The sequence below is a fragment of the Convolutriloba macropyga genome, chromosome 13 (genome assembly GCF_964194025.1).
Source record: "Convolutriloba macropyga chromosome 13, txConMacr16.3, whole genome shotgun sequence".
Lineage (NCBI taxonomy): Eukaryota > Metazoa > Xenacoelomorpha > Acoela > Convolutidae > Convolutriloba > Convolutriloba macropyga.
In genome coordinates this window covers 27,819,117-27,844,191 of record NC_134480.1, presented here as the reverse complement: position 1 = coordinate 27,844,191, position 25,075 = coordinate 27,819,117, and the positions used below count along the sequence as shown (strand labels likewise).

The following is a 25,075-nucleotide window of genomic DNA, read 5'->3' as shown; positions in this document are numbered from 1 at the left end:
CCTTCATACCACCAGTGACACGTGCGAATGTCTCCCTTCCTGACAGATCAGTGACGTGTACAAAAGTGTCGTTGAAACTCGCAAAGATGTGTGCTACTCCGAACACGTTCTCACCCTCTGCTACCTGAGGACCCAGGAACACTGGCTCATCCTGCTTCTTCACAACCTTTTTGGTAGGCATGATCAAGATCTGAAAAGAATTTGACATCAAGGTTTTGGTTACTAACCTGCTATAACAGTTGTTGTTTTCATTAGACGGCAGGGACAAATTTATCAGTGTTTCTAAACTGGGAATTATTTTCCCAACATGATGGAGGATATAAGCATAGGTTATCGAAACATGATAATTGCGCTTTAAAATGTTAATTTACGCTCACACAGCAGTATATTGTCCTTTATACTATGACGTTATCCATATTCAGTAATTTTGGTGAAGCGCCTACTTAGAGACTAGTAAGGATTTTAAAAACTGCTCAGCTACTTAGTGCCCTCAGGTTTACAACCACAGAAGTCGCTGGTCAAACAAAAAACGATGACGAAAAATCGGTAGTACGAAAAATCGCATAAAAAGACCTAGAGGACTAATGTCTCTTGTAGGGCATTACGAGCATTACTGCCCATTGCCCGCCATATGAACGTCTCTCACGATGGCTCTCCACTGACGCCGATTCTGTGCGGTCTCCTTGGCGATATCGAACCAGCAAGACTCCCATTTCTTGTGAGTCATTTTGAGGGGTTTCAGGAAGGATTGGAGCTCTTTCTTCACTAAGCGCCTCCATGTATCCTTCGTTCCTCCGGGGGGTCGCGTCCAATTGTCAGCTTTCTAAAATTCGAGGCTAGCGTTCGGTATCATGTCTGGATCCATACGTAAAGTGTGTCCCAACCATGTCAGCCTTCGCTTTTGTATTGTGGTACTGATGTCTTCCGCTGCTACACCGAGTTTGGTGAGGCTTCTTCGGTTGAAGGAATCAAGGCGGCGAGTGTCAGAGATCTTTACGGGCCAGGATTTACATCCGTACAGCAGTACGCTTTGGAAACATGCTTTGTAGACTTTAGCTTTGATTCTCGGTGGAATTGATCTTTGTTTCCAAAGCTTGTCGAGCTGTTTAAGGCGGCCTGTCGCCTTGCCAAGACGGGTTCGGACTTCGTGGGATACATCACCATCAAGTTGAAGGTTGCTGCCCAGGTAAGTGAAGGAATCGACTTTTTCAATCGGTTTTCCGTTACAGGTCAGTTTGAGAGAAATTGAAAATGCAACCATATTTTGTGAAAAAATGAGATTTGAAAAAAATCGTTTTCAACGCCAAAAAAGAAGTTAAACTTGAGTCTAAAAATCTTTCCAGCGTCACATTTCTATCATGATAAAAGCCTTCTACTAAGATACCTATTATTATTATGATACAAATGCAGGATCTATTCTGTTTCGAAACCCAACCCCCCCCCCCCCCCCAGCTTAGTGAGCATAAACTTTTTATGACCCCCAGGAACACGTGCTATTTTCTTACATAGTTAAATGCTATTTAACAACATATAATTTGTAACTGGGGGTCATAAAAAACTCTGGGGGCCGAAACAGAATAGATCCCAAACGCAATCTAGGGTACCAGTTAAAAACGGCAATAAGCACCTGTATCCCGCCAAAATTTCCCGCGAATTGCTGCGCTGTGCGACAGCTACAACATCATGCTAACAGAAATGAAAGTTCTCTTAATCAGCTATTTCTTACCAGTCCACCTTAAATATTAGTTGAATTTAACTAAAAAAATAGTTGTAGGGTGTAAAAACATGATTAAAAAATCCAAACATAGCAAACGGATTGCCGGATAATAAAATAATGCATCTTTTACACCTTGTCACATTTACCAATATTTCCTTACAATACACCCCTAAATGGGTTCATCACAATCAAAATCGTTCAGTAATTGCATTTAGCGAGAAACTTCAATAATTTTCAATTTCTAGCAGATGTGTCATCTTGAATTTGAAAACAGAGCCCCGAGAACTTTTAACCCCACGAGTACATAAATGGATTGAGAAAAATGAATTTTTGCCAAAAGGCTTTACCAGTAGCAAAACAAAACTTGAGAATTTACTCACGCTTACCTTGCAGACAGCAAGGTAAGCTCTCTAAGTCAATTTATTTCTTAAAAAAAAACAGCTTTTATGAGAATTACATTAAATAAAGTGAGGTTTCCCCGGTCGTTTCCTAGATAGAATACTCAGAAAAAGATAGATTAGATTTCTTTGATGGACTTTGTGTAACTATGAGATCCATTAATTCAACTAACCCCATTCAAATTTCAAACTCTCCGCTAACAAGATCATAGCTGTCCTCAAGGATTTTTAATTTGATATGTCTTAGTACCTCAGTTATCGACTTGTTCATTACCTTGGTTGTTACTCTTTTCATTCACATTCCTGTGCTGATAATTTCAGATCTCTACAGTAACAATTAGCCTTTAATCGCCCCAGCTGCGATCATTATGTACATAAATATATAACAGATATCCATATACAATATGATGGCTCCCTGGATCCAATCTTCTTCATTTAATTCGTACCGTTTTCCACCCATCACAATCTGCGTGTCAATTGCCAGATAAACTGTAAAAATTAGAGCACCAATGCAGCCATAAACTATCGTTAAAATCCGATTGTAGAAAAATATCATTAGGATACCGAATGCGAAAAACACTAAGCTGATTACAAACATAACTCCGATCCATGAAGTGAAATCTACTTTAGCTTGACATGCAAAAAGCGAAACTGCTATCACAACCACAACAGTGATACCAAGAGCAAACAGAACAATGTCTGTATCTTCTGAGCACGCTATAACTCCAAGGAAACTGCCGAATAGCAGAGTAAAGATGATAAGCAAAATCAGATTTGCAGGAAACTTTCTCCGGACTTTTTTGGCACACATTAATATCAGATAAAAGATCATCATGCATCCTAGGAAGACAAAACTCATCCACCAATATTCTATGAAGAATTCCTTGATTGGCTTGACAAACATGAATGTACAAACGATTCCACTTGTTAGGATCAACTGCCATGTTAAGGTCAGGTAAACCTTTCGAACAAATCTTTGTCGAATTTTCCGCTCGTTGAAATCGCTGTTAAATAAATCGCGTTTCCCATTTTCATCTCCGGGTTGGCCACACCGACCACATCGCCGCTTTTTTGGCTTCGTGTCGATAGGGTACGGAGGTGGTTCTTCACCCGACTCTAAATCTCGCCCAAAAGCAACCACCTGGTTTGGCGCCGATGATCGGTTTGGTCTATTGGGCCTCGACTCTTCAGGCTTAGTGTCGTTGTTGCCATTGGTTTCCATCGCGCTTTCAGTTTCTAAATTTAAAGTTTGTCATTCAATTTTGGTCGATCATCTGTTTTTATCGTAAAATATGCAGAGTTAATTTACCTTCGGGACATCAAATTTGCCTTGGCCATTAATTGTACTCAATGCAACATACTGAAAACCTAGATAGCTCCAGATAAAATTATACCTAACACACACGAAGCCTCAGGAGCGGTTTGTCTTCTGTCCTTGTTCAATTTGTTAGGAAGAGAGTACGCTATTGGTGATGCCCATCTGTCTTCTTTATCCGTCGAGCTTCCAGCTTGAACAAGCACTTTGGAGGAGCTCCTTCGAACCCGCGACTGTTTCCGAGAGCTCTAAATGTTTTCCCTTGTGCGTTGAGAAATTAAACGGTTGCAAAGTGCGAACTTCCGTGCTCACAATTTTCTCTCGGTTTAAGAACTTGAACACAGTTTGTCGAATCGATACAGCAGATTCAAATTTTAATTTGGGTACAGCTAATTAACTTACACGACTCACTCACTTTTTCATTGATCTCCATCAGTAAGTAACAAACTAAGCCAATCCATTTTAGAGCAACCAAGAGGTGTTGTGTTAAATACTTCAAAATCAGAAGTCCGTCGACAACTTGTCAGCATTGATAGTAATTGTTAGTCCTCTTATTGTTTCACTGATAATAGAGCTTGTTCAATTTAGAGTTCATAAATATATGTTTGAACCTTAGTCGTCCGTGGGAAATAGGCATAAGTGCCCCGATGACATGAGGGCACCTACGACCAAGTGCTGGGTACAAGACCAGGGATACTTTGGCTTGTGATCTAATTTGTCTGGAGCACCAAAATGATGAAAAAATTAAACGAAATTTTATTCCCCATATTGAAATGGGGAATTAAAAAAATGACAGGTTTTTAATATGCGGAGACAATTTATGGTGACTCATGTTTTAGTTATTCTAAGAAAAACCGTCAATTAAGAGAAAGCTCTCTCCTTATAGGGTAGTTGCTCAACTTGGGCGGCAAGTCAACTCCTACACATGTACAAATTCTGACAGTAGTCAAACATCAAAGCACCATAAATAAATAAAGATAGCTTTAGTAGTAACGAGAAAGTAGTAGCAGTAGTAGATATGAATTTAGAGCTCATCTCTAGGGTTTTTTTGTACCCACTTTTCGTCCATTGAAAGTTTAGTATAAGTTTTAGTCTAATTTTGCTCATTAAGTTGCAGTTTCCACATCTGCATAGTAGTCTCCAAGTGCGTTTGTTTAGTTCTGAGTACTTGTATATAAGATGATTTTTATCACGATTTGCAGGTGATCTAAGAATAATTTATAAGGTGATTTAGTTATTCTAAGACGAGTTAAATTAGGATAGCTAATACAGTTTATAGACTTATTTCAGCTACGCTGAGATGTCGACGAAAGAAATGAAAAAGCAAAACCCAGGCTGATCAGGGCTCTATGCCCGAACAAACTAATTTTTTAACCATCTGACCGTGACTAATTTAATCAAATTTGTTTTTTCCGAGACCCTCGGCACAAATAACTGTCTTCGCTTGTCCTTGGCTCAATTGTGCGGAAGCCTCTGTCCGAGACTCAGATGGGCCTTGGACTCTTGTCCGCTAAACAAGGATTCGCTAAACCAAAAACCATAAATGCTCGTTTCTGTGCTCCATTGTTCTTTTTTAAAATTGCCATTAAGAAAAGTATTTCCGCAAATGTTCACAAAAAGTAAATACCACTCCAACCAATTAATAAAAAAAGGACCGTGTACATCATCCCGCAACGATGGATGTAGGTCGGAAAATAAGGGATGATGAGTAGCACTTTGCCGGATGCTGCACTCCAAGCTGTTCCCTTCCAGACAGTGTAAAGACGGCCCAGTCACAAAAATAACAAACAAGTCGAGAGGAAAGCACCTATTTATATATATGTCACACATAGGGAAGTGGTATGGCAGGATTAAAATAAAAATGGAATATCAAGGAATAAGCAAAGGAAAAAATCAAGGAAATTGCCGTCTTTAAGCGTTTTAAGCGGCAGCAAAATGGTACTAAAAAACATCAGAGAAACACCTTTAGATAGAGCATTACCAAAAGTGCAAAAATAAACAACAGATGATAAAAACAGTTTGCCATTTTTGAAAATGTATATTAACGTACAACCGGAGGGGAACATTTTTTGCACATGGTATCAAAAACCATGATACTGGAACAATTTTTAACTGTCGTAGCTGTGCACCCCTACAACATAAGAAAAGCATAATACAGGGAACAATTAACCGCCTCTTCCGAGCCACCAGCAATTGGAAAGCGTTCCATGAAGCATTGACAAAAAATTAAGAAATTTGGGATGGTAATCAATATACTAGGCACTGGGCAGGGAATATTGTCAAGGATGCAATTAACCAGCTGCGAATGAAAGAACAAAGAAAGGGACGTAGATATAAAACGGGTGTAGCTGTAAAACAACAGGAAAATAGTGAGAAGCAACAATTTGTATAAAAGTACAGAGGCAACATCTCTAATGAATTTTTAAAAAAGTTGAACAAAATTCATCTTGTACAGACGTTTTTCACCACTCGGAAACTTAAGAGCTGTTTACCTAGCCTCAAGTCTAGCTTTGATGAAGATCTGAAATCCCACTGGTTTATGAACTCACTTGTAATGGATGCAAATCCATCTATGTAGGGCAGACATGCCGACATATTACCACAAGGGTTGCAGAGCATGCCAAGGCGGACTAACCGATGGGAGTAAATGCAATCGAGTTCAACGCTTATAAAACAGCTTTCCAGTGGACGATTTTATACCAATGCAGCAACCAATCTAAGTTAATGACACTAGAGGCGCTCTATATAAGAACACTGAAACTAGCCATCAACAGGCGCGACGAACGCCGAACACGAGAATTGACACTGAAAGCTTAGTTTGAAGATGAAAATCCAACTCCAAAGACACGTTACGAAACGAAAATTTCGATTTTACGTTTGTACAAAACCAATGTAAGTTTAAAGCAATATATGTAGGTTTTTTTTTAAAAAAAACATGTCGATATGCATCGGCTACATCAAATCGAATGATTGAATGATTGATTTTAGTGAATTGCATTTTATTTTCTGGCTTTTCATTTTAGCATTTTGTATTAATTATAGCCTGACGATGAACTCAGAGCTCGAAATCCTTCGTAAGAAAATTTTACATTGACAATCTTTTTTTTAAATCAAAGGAAAAAATTAAGCAGCCAAACACACAGTGCAGCCTTCCCTCCTCCACGACGGCGCTAATTGAAGTCTCACTGAGAAAACGACGCTTGAGGGCGAGACATCCCATCAAGCAGAGAACACAGCTCCTCAGAATTGCGAAGCTGATTTTCGTTCGTATATAGCTCATAGTGTCGGCGTACGGCTCTCCGCGTTTTTGCTGATCTTGGTTGCGAGTTGTTTCATAACGCGCGATGCTGATGGCCCAGCACCGCCCGAGCAAGCAAAAACCAGTGCGTTGAAGCTGCTGTGTTCAGTTTTGCAGATTCGCTCTTCGTACTTATTTCGCTTGATGCTCTCGTAATATTTGTATGCATCTTTTTTGGTCTTAGGGCTGCTCTTCGCGTGAGGGTTGAAAATCGTCACATCGAAGAAAGTGCGATTAAAGCGGTAGCCCCTCGGACCGCTTGCCTTGAAGTCCAGTCGAACGTCATCATCAGTAATGGTGGAATTGCTCGAGAAAATTTCTTCATCGAGTGACTGAAGTTTTGGCTCTATCTGGACATCTTGGCAAACGTCATCCATCAGGTTTGCAAACACTTCTCTGATTTAATTGTGTTGTAGGTTCGTATACCCACCATTGGCGCAATGTAGGGCATGGGTGAGGCTAATTATTTCCCGCCTGGGCATATGACTGGCATGATCTTTGCTTCCCAGGTGTATTGAATTGCTACTTCATTACGAAACTCAGTCTTGGTGAGGTCAAAACCATGTTTTGATAACGGAAGCGCCTTAAACCAGCTAGATGCTCCTTTATCTGAGGCCAGTTGGATGGTATACTTCACTTCTGGTAGATTGTTCTCGATTCGGGATGAATTCACGTTGCATGTCTGCTTTCATTCTGTCTTAGACTGATCTTGGTTCCTTTTAATTCACATTGTTGAATTTCGAATGGATCAGTATTGAATGACGCCAAGGGACCTGAAAGTTCAATTGATTGCTCAAAATTTTTATGAAAATTTTTTAGGAGGGCGACATTAAGCTCACCAATTCTGAGAGGGAAAGAAAAAATTCTCTTTGCTCTTGGATTGGATTATTTCTTTGCCGACGATGTTCTTTATGACTGGGCCAAACTGCTCCTCCACCTTTTCCAGAACCCCGTCCATGAGGGTTGTTGTACGCGAAGGGAAGCTCAACTGTTGTTGAACCCCCTTCGTCAAAATTGCATAGGCATTCTGGAGAGACGTTGGAGCAAATTGACCAATTCTGTCCAAACTTTTTGCGTATTTAATTTCTGAATCGTTCAGTAAATTTTAACTGGCCTCAGAGCTCCCGATAACTGATCCCAGGACTCGAGCATCGTGGGTGATTTCCACATTTGTGCCTGCAAACACAGTTGACGCTTTGCGCTCGCCTCCTGGCTTAATTATCACCTGACACTTCAGAGGATTGACAAGATATTGGTACTGGGGACCAAGCTGAGTTAGCTTATCGAAGAGCGCCCTGATATCTTTCAATTTACCGACGACGTTATCATCATCAGCATACCATTTTTGTGTCAATGAGTCATTGTGAGGTATTGTTATTAGGGGTAGGATTGGATTTCATACATAGCCATCGCTAGGGGATCGCCTTGTGTTGTACCTTCGTTAGATAGATTGGTCAACTTACAGATGTAGAGATGAGACGGATGGCTATTGAAATTTTGTATAGCAACATGCAATGATGTGCATAATTCTTTCACGTTCTCTAATGCGGTTTGTCTATTGAGCAGGTTAAATGCTTTTTGGCATCAATTAGTAGAATTGCTTTGTTTTCTTGATCATCAAAACTGTGGAGAAGCGAATGTATGGCATGTATTACGCCAAAATTCTGGCCCAGACACAGCTGCATGTTTCCACCAAGGGATGTTAGATCTTGCCTGATGCAGTCGACGATTAGGCGTCCGTTGATGTGACGTAATACTTCAACAATACCAATAGATTTCACACCTGGACATTTATCCATTCCAACCAATGCTACTATTCAGCAAATCCTTTTATCAAAAATTTACACAAATTTACGTTTTTCATAGACTTTTTTCAGCAAATACTGAAACCAAAATACAGTAGGCCAAAATTTTGTCTCGAAATTTCATTTTATAAAATTTAAGACCTAGACAATATAATCTTTCATAGGTTTTCTAGAATTGCTCATCAGAGTTTCAAAGTTTTTCAGTCGTTGCCTTGTAAAAATTGAGATAAAAAAAGAAGACACTTTATTGTTTAGCACTGTAATTCTTGAAGCGGGACGCTTTTAACGGTAAAGTTTACAATTAAAAAAATACATAACAAAATTACGTTAAAAAAAGTTGTCGCAAATATCCACAGTGAGGTTTTAAAGATTAAACAAGTCAATACTCACGCCGAGAAAGACATTCAGAAGTATTCATTCTATCAAAAATTTTCTCTTCGTAGTGCTTCATTAACAATTTTTTTTTAATACACTGTTTCTAGTTTTGAAATCTCTGAACTGATTTTGTAGTGAATTCTAATTTTTTGTCGTAGCATGGAAAAAACACTTGTCCAGAAAAGAGGTTAGGCTATGGTCATGGAATATTTATTTTTTGATTACGTTCATTAATGGAGAAATTGCACTTGGGAAAATCTGTGTCGTATGGATTTGAAAAAGGATCGTCAATTAAAAATTTCTGACGAACGTTTTCGAACTCTGAGTTCATCGTCAGGTTATAAAGAATACAAAATACTAAAATGAAAAGGCAGAAAATAAAACCGAAATCACTTAAATCCACTTATTCCAGGAACTTAAAATCAAAAGTAAAGGTTATAAAGAACACAAAAAGTTAAAATGAAAAGCCAAAAAAAAATGCAAATCACTAAAATCTACTCATTCAAGGAAATTAAGACCAAAATTAAATGCTTTTATTTCTTTTCTTGTCTGATATATTTTCTGAGATGAAAAAAGAAAATTGATCAATTTTCTGTTTAATCCCGATCACCTGTTTTAATTCCTAAGGGCTGTGACGATTTGCAATTTGAAAGGAAGAACAACTTTATAGGACCCAATTTCAGCTGCTTTTCTAGAGATGTCATCATAGGTTTTTTATTATGCTAAAAAAATACGGCGGAATAATTGACAAAACAACTGTGACAAATCAATTGAATGAAGTCAAATCTCCTACCTTGATTTAGGTAGTTGTGCTTCAAATGTGTCTTTAGTTATCCCTTATAGTTATCCCCTGATTAATCTTCTTTAACGTTTGTTTAACATGATTCATGCAACTGAGCTTGCTATCAATTGTCATTCCTACATTAAAAAAAAACTTTTTGACTACTTTGTTATCTTCTGATATTTTGTTTGGTATTTTGATTCTTGGATCATTTTTAATTCCCGAAACAAATGAACTCTTTTTTTCAAGATTTCAAATTCAAAGATGTTCTCTGAAGTTTTTTGCTAAAATATGTATAATGAATTCGAGGAATATTTTTTCTATCTTTTCATCCTTGTTAGAAGCAAAAACTAGGCAATCATCAGCATACTGTATCATTGTTGCATTAAAATCAATAGCTGTAGAGAAATTTTTTTATTTAAATTGAACAAGAGGGGCCCTAATAGGGTTCTTTGCAGTACAACTCTGACAACTTTCATCCAGTTGGAGCAATTTGAATCTAATTTTAGACGTTGAAGTCTGTTGGAAAGAAACCTTTTCATAAGGTTCTGTGCCTCGCTATCAAAGCCAATTATTTGTAGGTTTTCTTTTAGAATATCAGAAGATATGGAATCAAATGCCTTTAAAAGTTCCAAAAGTGCACTTTGGATAATATTGTTTGAGTCAATAATTTTACGAACTGATTCTATGAAAAATAACAAAGCGTCGGCTTTGGAAACTTTTTTCGACAAACAAATTGAAGCCAATTCATAAAATCACTTTTTTATTTGATTCGTTATTTGTTGGTGTAGGATTCACTCCAATTCATTTCAGATTGATCTTGGGCGATAGTTGGTCGCATCCAATGGGAAAATTTTTTTGTAGATAGGGCTGATTTCCAATTTTTTAATGCCGTCTTGAAATATATTTTTGTTTATTTATTTGTTGGGAATGTAAGTAAGATGAGGTACATTTATTGTTTGACCAACTTTAATAGCCCAGGCAGGAACCGTACAAGGACCCAATGGCTTGTTGGAACTCAAATCCCTGACCACATCATGAAATTTTTTTTCTGTAACAAGCTGAAAAATGAACGGTTAGGTATGTTTGCTTAGATTATGTTTTGTGGGTGTATCGTTGTATATTCTTTTACCTTAAAAAACCACCAACGTTAGACAAAAAAATAAGAAACTCCGTTAATTCAAATGTGTTAGTTAGTAAGTCTTTAAACAAAGTTTGCAGCGGATGTACAGCAGTAAAATTATTTCGCTTACCTGTAATTGAGTAAATAGAACCCAACTGTTTATTTCAGTGTCCAGAGGCTCAAAACAATGCCTTGAATGTTCCGTCTTTATCATTTTTTAGGTTTGATAGAGACTGTCGCCTTTTGATATAAAAATACCAATTGGTAGGCGTTTTGTTCATCTGATATGTCTTAAGTGCATTTTTTTCGCATTTTTGTTTTACATTCTTCGTCAAACCAATCAGTTTTCTGCATTTTCTTGTGTTTGCGATTTCGAATATTTTTTTTACAATTGAAGCGTGAGTTTGAAGTGCATTGCTAACAATTGAGATCATTATTGTAAACATTACGAGAACATCCTTGCATTGATAATTGAAGTGCCACGGGGAAAACGACAGGCTCTCAAAAAAATTTTTTGCAATGTACTTTTTTTTGTCAAAACATTATATTATTTCCGCTGTGAACTTTATCAATTTGATAGCATTTACAGCAAAAGATGCTAATTCATCTGATTTCAATTTCGTATCTAAATCTTATTTTCTGTTTTCTTCTATACTTTCGGTCAATTTGTAATCAATGAGTGATTCTCATTTTTTGCTAGTCTTGTGGTTTAATGTACGTCAAAAATCTGTAGACCATAAGAAGTTATGTTGCTTTGCAATTTGTTTTTCTCAATTTTTTTTAAACAATTGAGGTTAAAGCCAAACAGTACATGTGCGGGGTTGCATTGTCCAAGAGCGTAGTCTAAGTTGTATGAAAATTTGTCTAAATTTTTTTCTTGGCGTTGTTTTGAGGGTTTGTGCGTTAGGTTGATAAGCATTTTTCGATATTTTTTGAAAGTTTTTTACTTTCAACCCAAACTGATTCAAACACGTTTTCGTCAAACATCTTTAAATCAGGTCTTTTTTGGTGCTAGTATCTTAAGAAACAATAGGGCCGCACCTATGCCTCTCTCTTTATCTTTCTGAAAGCGGTCTTTCCGTGACAAAGCATGAGTATTGTTTAAAACGTTCGTTTCGAAGCTTAGATCAATCATTTGCAGTTAACCAAGTTTCACATAGTTTTTCGTCCGCACAATACTTCCGAGCACTACGTTCCAGAGGAAAACTTAAATAATTTCAGAACATTTTCTTTGTTATTGGTAAAATAAAATTGTAAGAAACTATGGGTCCTGGATTTGACTCCGCGTCACCAAAAAAAAAGTAATCTCAACAAGTTTTTGTTTGAGTCAACTAGGTTGGATTCCAGCTAACCCGTGACACTATCTTCACAAATGATATTGTTTTTTGCAAGGCTGTTATGATAATTTACAAAAGCATCAAGCACGTTTTTAACAAAAGGAGGGACTTAACCAAAAGGTATGTTATCAGACATTTCATTAAAAAAGCGAAAATCTTCATTTTGGCTAGCTCCTATTGCTTGTCTATTCTGTTTCCCTCGAAGTGACGTAGCAGGGTTGCTTAATTAAACATTTAGAATTATCAGGTTGTTGCAAAGAGATTTTACAATAACCTTAACACTGTTTTCAGAGGGATGGAGGCCATCTGTGTATATAAAGTCATGATTTTTTTGAAACTCGACTTTAAATCAATCAGGTGAAGTTTTTTATAGGATTGGTCCTTCACTTTTGAAACTAAACTGCATAGTTCCTTGTTGAGTTTATTGAAAGAGAAACATCTACAGTTAGTTTATCAATGTCTAAAAAAATCTGAACAATGTTAACCGTCCAACTAATCTCCCAAGATGCCACTTTGGCAACTCAAATTGAATGGTTAGGCTATAAATTCAGTAAATAGGGCATTTCTCTATTAGAACCGAAAACCTCAGCAATCATCAACCTCTAAGCACCTAAAAATTTTAAACAATTACAATAGTTCATAGGCTCAGTACATTATTCATGAAAATTCATCCCCAATTTGTCACAATTACGGCATTTTTTACGACCCCTCTTAGAACAGAACACGAAGTTCGAACGGAATGATAACTAAGACTCACATTTCCATCACTCTAAAAATCAAGTAGCAAAAACAATTGAAAACCAACATTATAATCCACATTTGGAAACCCGCATCAATTCGATGCATCACATACAATATGGGTGCTCAGTTAGAGCAGCGTTAGCCGACATGCCGAATTGCAATAGCGTTTGCATCATTTTTCTCATGAACAGCTAGGAAACGTATTGTGTCAAGGAATTGGAACTTTTGTTTGTAATATGGTACGCAGAAAATTTCAAATATCTCTTTGGGTAATCATTCACTGTCATCAGTGATCATAGAGCTCTAATATCAATCTTGAACGATCATGGATCTAATTATATTGACATTGGCTTGAACTTATCGTATATTGTGATCTCGGTAGTCTTGACGAAATGATAATTCGAGATATCTTGCAAATATGAAGGACAGTGAAATTCAAAGTAAAATCCTATAGGAATTACGGACTCCTAAAATACGCTAGAAAAAGCCACCAATGTAGAGTTGGTATCCAAAACTAATCTAAATTATCAAAAATATCTGTACGATGACCAGTTCTAACTGTAATCTATCTGTCAATAACATTCCAAAGACTTGGAATAATTCTCGTCCAACCTCAAGTAAATCCAAACCTTTCATTTGGTGCAATACGTGGTCTCCTAATCGGCGTAAAAATTGCCCAGCCAAGGTAAATTTTGCAAAACTTGTAGCATTAACAATCATTTAGCCAAAATTGTTTGAAAACGAAGAAGCAACATGAGGTCGAAATCCCAATGTCTAATTAAGTCACAAATAGCGCTTGATTTTCCTGCTCTCATCTCTTGCGTTGATATGACTCGCAAACACTCTGTCGAATCAACATTTCAAAAAAATGATACCAACACACCAAGATGTGTATCAACTCATCTTCAACCATTGGTGGGTTCTGAACTTAAAAAAAAATAATGAAAAATGTAGTGCCAAACCTGATAGCTGTGTAGATAAAAACTTTATCTCTCCTATTGTAATTACCGTTAAATTAAATAAATTAGTTAAATTTGCTTTCGATTTTTAAATACGAATTAGTTCTATTCTTGAAAATAAGTATCTGACGACTGATTATGAAATTTTAACAAACACTAAAGAACAAAATGTTAACGTAAACGCGTGAAATGAAACAACATATTTCTCAAAACGGAAATTAGTTTGATCAATTTAGTTTGGACCTGGAATTATCCCGCTATTGCAATTTCCATATAATAAGCAACGGATGTACACGTGTTTACCGCTTTATCACTGGTTTCTATGGTATCACTGACATGCAGGCGACATCCCAAAAGATAGCGAATTGTACATAAATCATATTAAAAACACTTATTGTTTTTTAGGCCATTATATTAATCTCAGTAGGGTATCTAAAGGGGAACATCTATAGTTAGTTTATCAGTGCCTTAAAAATCTGAACAACGTTAACCTTCGAACTAATCTTTTAAGATGCCACTTTGCCAACTCAAATTGAATGTTTTGGCTATAAATTCAGTAAATAGGGCATTTCTCCATTAGAATCGAAAACCTCAGCAATCATCAACCTCTAAGCACCTAAAAATTTAAACAATTACAATAGTTCCTAGGCTCAGTACATTATTTATGCAAACTCATCCCCAATTTGTCACAGTTACGGCATTTTTACGACCCCTCTTTAAACAAAACACAAAGTTCGAACGCAATGATAACTGAGACTCACATTTCCAACACATTAAAAATCAGATTGCAAATACAATTGAAATCAAACATTATAATTCACTCTTGGAAACCCGCATCAATTCGATGCATCACGTACAGTTTAGGGGCTCCGTTAGAGCAGCATTAGCAAACATGTTGGAATACAATAGATTTCGCATCATATTTCTTAATAACAGCTAGGAAATGTATTGTGTCAAGGAATTGGAACTTTTGTTTGTAATCTGGTATGCAGAAAATTTCAAATATCTCTTTGGGTAATCATTCAGTGTCATCACTGATCAAAGAGCTCTAATATCAATCTTGAACAATCATGGATCTAATAAATCTGATATTATTTACTTTAAAACATTTGGTAGGCCGATTATTAAATTATGATTTTAATATTGAGCACATATCATGTGCTAACTTGGGACTGGTAGAATACTTTTCTCGCCTATCAAATCAAAAAGCAAAAATTACAAAAAAATTTGACAAGGTATTTTTAGTTGCAACAATTACCCGCACTTGTGACGCTATTGCAATAATTTATACAACTGACACATCATAAAACTGTCAAGGGCACCACATTAACGCGGTGATTAAAACTCATTCCTCTCGTGCCACCAATACTCTGCGAACCAACAAGTCTGAATTGCTTTCTGCCTTAAATCGTCAGATTAAACAGCTGTTAAAAGCTCTCTCTGCAAACGCTTCGCAAATCCCAGCAAACTTTTCAACAATATGAGCACCAATATTCCGTATCTACAAACATCACCAGCAATCCCAGTGCGTTTAACTTTTCAATCAACCCCATATCAGCCCAAGACGCAATACTGTTTTCAAATGAGGGAAAAACATCCCCTAATCTTGAATTTGCAATAGAGAAATTGTTTGAAAACAAACTCATCCAACACTTCACGAGGGGCTTGCTTGCGGTATTGACAACCAAGGATGCCGTCTTGAAGGAAATTTGTGACTGCTTTTTGCAGAATGATGAAAAGCGCTGCAAAGACGTAAACCCCCTCGTACTGGCGTGACCTAAGCATACGGTGTGGCTTGACGAAAGGGTGGCCAAATCAAAGTTCGCGCAGTAGGCAGTAATAGAATCCCTCCAACTCCCAAATCCGGGAAGCTGATGGATGCGTTTTCCCTCGGCCAAAACGCATTCTTGCCCTATATGCACCGCAAAACTCTGAACAAAACGGCCAAATGCAAGCCTTGTACTGATATTGGAAATATTTTAAAACTTGTACTTCATGCGTCAAAATGGAAACCACGTGAAATTTGTTTGGATCCTAATGAAGAAAAAAAATCAATTTTTGAGGCCCAATAACGAATGAAAACGATAAAATAATAAAATTCCTTGTTTGTATCGATTGTTTTTCCAAATATACCGCCCTAGAAGCAAATGGTTCTTATGTCTTTATAATTTTAAGTGAAACCATTCAAAATCACGGAGTACCACGAAATATTTCTTTAGATCAATAACGATGTTTATTAGGAAATAAAGATACAACTTTTACTTAATTACTAATATTCACATAATCACCGCGCCTGCAATTGATTATAGAGCATTTGGACAAGTAGAACGTTTCAAAAAATCTAGTAGAAAACGCTTAAGGTGTTTGAAAACTACCTGTAGTTCTAATGAATTCACAACTAAAGAGTCAACTTAGTCATGAGTATACTAGTTACGCATATGAAAACAACAGAAAACAAACTTAGGATCCTTCCAGGCACATGTTGGCAAAAAACCAAACACACAACTAAGCAACATAAGTACAACACCTAATTCCAAGAATTTTTAAATCGCTATTTAGACGTAGATACAATTCTGGTGGAAGACTAAATTGACTACAAGGTTGAGTCTCTGCAGAACGGAGTTATATCATGATAAAATATGCTATGACGTGCACTCAGGTAGACGCCAGACGCCGCTACAACGGCGGGCAGACTAAATCAGTCTTTAGATTTTTTCGACAACAAGAATTGATTAACCCCATCTCACGCATCGAAAAATTTTTGAAGTTAAAGCTGGCAAGAAAAGTTACCATCCGGTCTAAGAAATATCTGGCTGGTTTTTGGGACAACATTGCACCTGGTAGTGTAGTCACAGGTATATCGCCAACAACAACAGTTATACGAGAGCCTGGAGAAAGCGAATCAAGTGTACGTAATAATGACAACAACAATTTCGGTAGCAAAGAAGAGCGAATTACACCAATTTGGGAATATGCGAAGATCTCTCCCATACAAAAAACGACTGAGGAGAAGATTATGCAGCATACTAGGAACCTCAAGACGAAATATAGGGGAGACAGAAATTCATCACTAACAAGCTGACAAATTATCAGAAATCTCATCGGCAAACAGCAACGTTTCATGGCAATTTTAGCCCGAAAACCGTCAAAGCCACAACTACAGATCAATCGTAGAAAACAGCCCCACTCTTCTCTTAATAATTTTGCGGCATCTTTGATATCTACATCTTTCACCTCGACCCGTAAACGTAACAGAAGAGCCTCTACAGAAAAACGGTGATATCCACAACTATAAAGGAATAGAGAATACAACCAACTGGGGACATAAGCAATTTTGATCTTCCCGTCGAAAGTCCCCCAGACCCTAGAATCCGGCCGGTCACAAACTCCCCTCCCGAATATGACTATTCTGACTACAAAAGGGAGATTAGTATGTCAGTGAACGACGCCGGGAGTCAAATTTTGGTCAATCAAGTTTTAATCTTCTTCATTCGATTCTTATCATTATTAATGACAAAAATTTCATTAGGATTCAGTGCTTTAAAAATGAATCATTTCCGGTTGCTTTTCAATTTAGTTTATTCTTCAACAATCGTTACAAATTTACGTTATAATTACGTTCAGTCTCAAATATATCTCATTTGTTATGTTATTACGTCACTTCGTTCCACTATTAGTGGAAAAACACCACATTACATTAACACTTCACCGAGGTAAGGTATATTCATGACTTTGTATTGTTCAACTAATACCAGTTTTTTTCCGTCTAGAACGGATGCACTTTTGTTAATGCCGCCCTCTCTAGCTGAATGATTCATTCTTCTCAATAACCTCATTCAATTAAGCCATTCTTTCTCTAGCTCTTTTTTGAGCCTATTGATTAATTAAATGGAAACGAACAACGTTTGCGAGACAAACATTCAGAGTGGAATTGCATCGGCTTTCCACTACATTTTCAAAAAATATCAATTTCAAGCAAAACAATTGACTACGGATTTGTATCGCAAATCCAATCTCTCCAATATAGACTGCAATTTTAACGCAATTGCTAGACTAATCAACCGGATTATAACTGAGTCCTTGAGTTTCGAATGCAGAGGGTCGAACTCCCCATGAGAGCAACGCTGATTTTCGTCCTTAGATATGATATGTTAGCGAAGCTGTCCTCTTTGCCAGGATAGAACTTTAATACCAGTTGTTTCTGCGCTTTTGCTTTTGAAGCTGATGGGCCAAATACCGAAGTGCATGCAAAGACGAGTCCACAAACTGTTACTTTCTTAGCATCAATTACTCCTTGTTAATCTTTGTTTTTCTAATAGATTCATAGCACTTGTAGGCAAATATTTACCTCAAAATATTTTTTGCTGAACCTGGAATCCCAAAGTCCGTTTGTCTTGATATACAATCTTGCATCATCATAAGTTTTCGTCAACTTAAGAACAATTTTTTTCTTGCAACGGCTGAAGATGAGATTCGATCTTGACAACATGACAGACAACACTTAACAATTTCACAAAGGAATCGCGAAATTCACTATGTCTCATGTGGGTGTATTCCAATCGAACAGTGAGGGGCATGTGCTTCAGTGAAGTTTTCATTTCTTGCGCATAGTAGTGGAATCTTTCCAGTGTGTTCAACCGGCTTGAGGCTCCGCTGAATTCTTGAAATGAACGATTTGTAAATATTTTGAGGTGAAACAGTGGCACGGACGGCTAGATTTTTGAACAACGATTTCTGCGTTCTCTTTTTCAGTGATCTTTCTACAAAATTTATTTCTGAATTATCAGAACCTAATACAATACCAAGTACTCAACAACTGTTTTCACTTCGTCGTGAACAAAAAATCTGTTGCGCTTCTCAAAAAGATGTTCTTTGTTGATAATATGGTACTTTGTAAGATGATAACGGAAAACAGGAGCATGTGATTTGTTCCGTTCGTCCTGTTCCATATAAAATCATCCGGTTCCAAAACATCTTGCGGAGCCTCAGTTTCAATCCAGCAAACTTGTGTATATTCGCTTTCACCAGACGGCTTTTTTGGTGGACAAAAATGTCCTCCTGGTCTCTCTTTGTCTTTGTGAACTGACACAAATGCGCGCGAGTATCTTGTATAAACAGCAAAGCCAAGAGCTGGGGAGTTGAAGAGAGCGCACAATAATTTTAAAAGCAAAACCAAATCGTTCATTTGTTTGCACACGCGAACAGGCAAAACCCCCTAAAATCGCATATTTTTTGTAGGGTGCACCATACGGTATAATCCATCTGACAATGGGTCTTCGAACATTCTCAGGTTCTTTTATAACATAGCGACCCACGCGGTAACAGGGGCTACCATAAACCAAGATGGGTGCAATTGTTGATTTATACTGATCAAGCATAGACTGGTTTGAGGGAGATTTTTCTTCGGATTGTACGAAAAGCTCTAATAGTCTTCAGGCAGACGCTGTCTGAGATCAATTTCCGTTTCAGATCGCTTTAAAATTTCATCCCAACTTCGATTGAGAAAAGGTACTCCCAAAAACCAGATCACTTTATTTCAGCTTCCTCGCTACATTTGTAAGGGTAATATGGACACATTTATGTCCAGGTTTTCAAATAATTTTCTAGTCTCCAGTCGTTCAAGAAGTCAAGATTAATTTGTTTTTGAGACTGCCCAGGTTTAGGTCCAGACCCAAATTGAGCTATGATCAGATTATGCAGACTGAAATACCTCTGATCAGAATTTCCAGACCGAAATTACCTCTGATCAGACCATCCAGACCAAAATGATCTCTGATCAGACTTTCCAGACCAAGTTGTCCTCTGATCAGACTGAACCCAGACCACTGTCCAGACTATAGTGCGCTTATGATCAGACCCAAATTCAGACCATTGTCCAGACTATAAACAGACTATGATCAGACCATCTTCAGACCATGGTCCAGACTCAATTTCAGACCATTGCCCTGACCTTAATCAGACTATGATCAGACTCAAGTGCGCTCAAAATAGTCTGATCAGAGAAAGATTTTAATTATGAATAAATCTCTTAATTTTGCTATAATATATTCATTTCATAAAAACTGGTTTTTGCAGTACTAAAATCATCTAAGGAAAAGCCAATTCTGAAAATATTGATAATGAAAACGAAACCTAACTGTTGAGAAAAAAATTTATTTACCATACCCCTTAGTTCATATTTCTGACTCAATGGATGAACTTAGACAACTTTCCACAAGAAACGTCGTGGTCTTCAGTTAATCAAAATTTCCTCTTAAGGAGACCGGCATTTGCTATCAACTGGACTCCTTGTTTCTGATCAGAGTCATCGGACAGTAGTATGGTAATCCGCCATATGACTGTAGGGGGGGGGGGGGTCCGACCCCCCCTACAAGACTTTCTACCTTTGAAAAACGGAATTTTGCGTCAAAGTTTTTTGTTCTAGTGAAAAGGCGGATTACCATACTTGTATTTTTTAGGCAAGTTTCATGTGGGTATTCATATATGGGAATTTTTGGAATAATTCTTCCACCGCGGCATGAAGGGTATTCATTTTGTAAGTTGAAATTTTATTCCATTTTGGAGAGTTGGAATTGTTTAAATTTGTCAAGTTTTGTTTATGGTTATTGAATTTAGGGGGAATTACATCAAAGCGGCGGTCTGCCTTGGAACTTTGTTTTTCAAAGTTAAAGTAAAGTAATTGTCAGTGTTTGGGGGATTTTTACAAAATTGGTTTTACGGCGAGAGGCAAAATTGGAGGGTAAATTAAAATTGGAATGGGTGTGCAATTGTGGTCGGGTAAATTGGACTGTCAAGTTTGAGAGTGGTGGAATGCTCAGAGTAGTTTTATGAGTGTCTGCAACTTTGATAAAACTTATGGTTTCCAGGGCATTGGAATGGGTCTTAAATTGGGAATTTTGTTAGAAATGGCACCTTATTTCTTGTTTGAATAGAGCTAGAAACGTTTTACTATGAACGAAGCGTTATAAATTAAAGAAACAAGTCATGACACAACCGGTTTGCACTACGTGTGAGCTTACTTTTACAGATTCGGAAGAAAAATTGAATCACTTTTCCAAGTTTCATAAAAATCGATATTTAAAGTACTGCAAAAAGTGTGATCAGCCAATTTTTTTCTTATCCCAATTGTCCCATCACCGTCGCCATAAGTACTTCCTCATATCAAATCCCCTTTATTGTTTCATGTCCCTTTGTTCTGGTAACATTAAAGACCAAATTTGTCCTTTCTGTAAAACAGCTTTTTCTACTAAAAAAGAGTTATATTTGCATCACTTATCTAACCTTTGTCAGGGAGACAAAGTGGGCAAGATTTTTGCCAGGAGAACGGGAAAATTCAGCTAAAGTAAGCGTTTTTAGTATATTATTAGCCTGATTTATTAAAAAGACCATTTGACTAACAGTATTTTATTCTTTGTAATTTGAAACTTTCCTTTCTTATTAAAGATGTACTAATTCAAAATACAGAATGAATACCAATTCAATCACACTCAGAGTCATCTATATAAGCACGGGTGCGTTTTTTGAGCAATAGTGGAGACTCTTCACTGCTTTGCAAAGTAGATTCTTGTCCTTCTCGAGAAATTGTTGGTGATAATAAAATCTCGCTGCTGTCTGCTTCATCATCCGTTTTTGGACTGATAGCCTTTCTTTTTCTGATTTTTTCCAATGAGAAGTTTTTAGTACTCGTTGAAGTGGTAGGGCTCTCTTCCGCTTCAAGTAAAATAAAAGGATTGGGGGTCTCCTGATTGGTCTCTTGATCGGATATCAAATTGAAATCAACAACATCGTTCAATTGTTCATTTGAGTATGAGGGTTGATTGAAACCAGGATCAGGGGTCTCCCAACCAGACGCTTCCCCTCCTTCAGGTAAGTCAAAAACAGTGTACATTTCGGGGGGTTCTACTCCCCAGTCAACGTCCTCACAAATTTTTTTAGCGAATATTTCTTCTCTCAGACTGTAATGTCCGAACGGTATTGTCGTTGTACGGTCTGTGTTGATGTATCGCTTATCATCGTAGGCACTTAAAGCAGTCTTATTGACGCAAACAGTATGAATTTGATGCTTTTCAGAGCTAAATTTTATGTTTTCGAGTCTCAAAAGATCGCCTTTCTGTAATGTTTTTTTGAACATTTCGTGTGTTAGTTTGGTCTGTGCATACTTCTTGGTCCCCTTGGCAGACATTTTAGCATTCTGCCCTGCGATTATTGAGTATAATTTAGGTTTTGAGGCGCAGAACTCTTCAATTGGCATGCCTGCAAGTTCGTCCTTAAACTTGAGGACAGTTTTTTCATTGGATCGATCATGTAGTTGATGATTTTCTGGGAAGTTCGACAGATCGAAATGGCTTCTCAACCTTGAATTTTTGGCTAAATCTTCATAGAAGTTCGGACTTGATATTTTGTAAATAAATGAGTCTGTGTCAGAATATAAAAGAGTACACTCGGTTTCGATCTTCATAACATTATAATGGAAATCCATCATGAAGAGCTTAGAAAGTTCCAATATGCTAGCTCCTACTATTGTGGGTTTTGTCAAACTAATTGACTGTTTCTTCTTAGTAATTAGGGAAAGGTCTTGATCCACAATTTTGATTGAAGAGATGGTTCCTTGTGAGGAAGCGTTGAGTAATTCAACATCATTCCTATCGAAAGTTACGGTTACACTATTTCTTAGGCTTTCACACAGTTTGCCGAATGCGGAGTTAGACATTAATTTATAAAGTCTTGATTCAGTTTTGACTCTGCTTGCTGACGTTTGTGGGTGTTCAGTTGAATGTAGGTTGAGAGCCATTTCGACTGACAGAATTTGACTGCGCGATGCAACTTGTTGACTTTTATTCCATTCGATATGAAAAACTTTAGGTTCCGATAATGAGTGACATAGTTCATTTTTGAGTGATACGTCTGTCTCAGTTTTTTAGTTTTACTGTTTGAAACATTTAGAGCAGTTTTCAGATCAGACTGATATTCGCTCAACTCTATAGGATCAACAGGTTCTTTATCTGATATGAGAAGAAAGTCACTGTGTTTATCATGTAAATCATCTGGGTAGTGAAGGTCCACTTCTACAATATATCCTATATCCCCCTCATCTTCTGTGTTCAGAATGTCTTCCAAACTGATTTCCTCTACAATTTCAAAGTCCTTGAGGGGGAGAGGATAATGTAGCATGACTCCACCGTAAAGGTTATTGGCATCAATGCACAGTATGGACGATGGTTCTTTTGATTCGTCAAAATTGCTGAGGAGTGAATTGTTGACAATTTCCAATCGAGAACTGTACACTGATGCCAAACCGCCTCGGATCATTCTTTCTGTTAAATCTAAGATGTTGCGATCTGTTAACAATTCAAGATCGGGCTTGCAAACTTTGAGGCAGGCGCTCCCTGACAAATTCGAAGCGGTTTAAAACTGAACGCAATCGAGCCCGTAAGTCTCATAGCACACTGTTCTTAGTTCCTCAAACCAGCAAGCTATTTGGAGCACATCTCCTGTTAAATAGAGCTCGAGAAAGTTTTTGAGATTGACACAGTCGAACTCTCTGAGCAGTTTCCAGAGTTGTTCAAGTTGTTCTTGCGTGATATCAACTTTATTATCTCTGAGACTGTTTTTCCAATTCTGAATGTTAGGCAGTGATGCTTCAGACAGCTTTTTAAATGAATCAACATTTGAGTAGGGAAAACTACCTTTTTTTTCAACAGCTTTCGTTGATCGGCTGAGTATCCTCTGTAGAAGTTGTCTAAGATCGTAAATTTGTCAGCAGGTAAGGTTTGGATTAGCTTATCTGAGCTACCTGGCATAAATTGGAAGCTGTCTATAAATCTTAGATACTCGTAAACAGTGACTTCATTTGTTTTGCGTTTTTTCGTTTCAATATGTACACCAAAATTCAGGGCGATAAATTTTTCGTCATTAGTAGGAATAACGTTAATTTTTGTATCCTGTGAAGCTGAGTGCAGTGCTTTGACGATATGATGCATATCATAATTCATTATATTATGCGCAACAATTGGTGTAAAATTGATGGTTCTCCGCTTCAGGTTACATTCACTGTGAGCAAATCCAATGAAACTTCCAGTAAAATGACAATGGTCTATAACTTTTTCAGCATCGTTCACGAATTCATTATTACAAATCCAGCAGCAGTTGTACGCTTTTTTTGGACGGTGCCACCCCATTGAATATAGGAAACTTACGCTTCTGGTTGTAAAAAAAGCGTGCTAGTTTTTCCAGTTTAGCCAGAAGCCTTTCCAAGCAGTCAGGTCCTGTAATTGTGTCAAAATGTATCGGCGTAGGGTTATTTCGCTCAATCACCAAAACACAGTAACTGCAGGGTTGATGTTGTTCAGTAATACTTGTGCTGGAAATTTATGGTCTGTTCTTGACTGTGGACACAGGTACAATCAATGACTCTAAGTCAAGGTAAACCACAAATGGTGAAAACCATCTAGCTGCGTAACTGTCGAACACCAGTTTGTTTTTTCCTGGCTCAGGCATTCTGATTTCTACTGCATCATTATCGTAACAAGTTTCTTGATGATTTTGAAACGATTTTTCAGAGGCACTGACGTGGGAGCATTTTCGGCAAAGGAAGTTTCTATCACGATATTCTTTACCACTGATCTTTGAAACAAGCTTTAGTAAGTCGATGATTAATACATAAGGATACTTTTCACCGTTGCTGAGATGAAGTAAATCCAGTATGAAGGGAAAGGTTTTTCCAGTTGATTATCGAAGCGGTAGGAGTTGTTTGTCGTGATACCTTAACAAAAAATTTTAATAGATGTGAGATTTTTTCCATGGCTCCATTTTTTTTTTGTTTCTTAGAGATGAATTTCAGCTATTCTTTTTTCATTTTTTTATGTTTCGTTTTAGTTTTGGGTTTTACTTTCAACTATTAGACACCATTGGAACTTTTAAATCCTTCTTACCTGAAAACATTCGCCTGAACTTCGTTCATGTCCTCGAATTTTGAAATGTCCATCAAGCTCATGGGCATATCGAAGTCACCCACAGGTTGCTTTGCTGCTGGGTTTTCATTGCTGTAGGTAAGGACGTTCGTCTTTGGTCTAAAACAATTGCGGGACGGTTCCAGAGTTTCCTTTTTAAACACCAGATGGTATCCTGCAGTGTAACAATACAAGAAACAATTCTCATCGTTTGCGTTATGGATGTTGAGCAGGTTTGAATCTCTCCTTAACAAATGCCCTTCTGGAAAAGGTATGA

General features: G+C 37.4%; 3 protein-coding genes across 3 annotated transcripts in view; 1 reads left to right on the top strand and 2 right to left on the bottom strand.

Moving 5' to 3' along the window:
• LOC142352034 (uncharacterized) overlaps positions 1 to 25,075 on the top strand; it is a 309,880-nt gene that overhangs the window by 20,056 nt on the left and 264,749 nt on the right. The window lies entirely within an intron of this gene.
• LOC142352035 (small ribosomal subunit protein uS11-like) overlaps positions 1 to 25,075 on the bottom strand; it is a 211,574-nt gene that overhangs the window by 3,424 nt on the left and 183,075 nt on the right. The window contains exon 2 of the mRNA XM_075404377.1: positions 2 to 192. Within this exon, the coding sequence (XP_075260492.1) occupies positions 2 to 181 (180 nt within the window). The 5' untranslated portion in view covers positions 182 to 192. The remainder of the gene's footprint in view (position 1; positions 193 to 25,075) is intronic.
• On the bottom strand, positions 2,329 to 4,434 carry LOC142351462 (protein lifeguard 1-like). Its single transcript, XM_075403488.1, has 2 exons — positions 3,510 to 4,434; positions 2,329 to 3,351 (listed from the first exon to the last, which is right to left on the bottom strand). Exon 2 carries the CDS (start codon positions 3,335 to 3,337, stop codon positions 2,453 to 2,455), a length of 885 nt encoding a protein of 294 aa, XP_075259603.1. The 5' UTR covers positions 3,338 to 3,351; positions 3,510 to 4,434; the 3' UTR covers positions 2,329 to 2,452.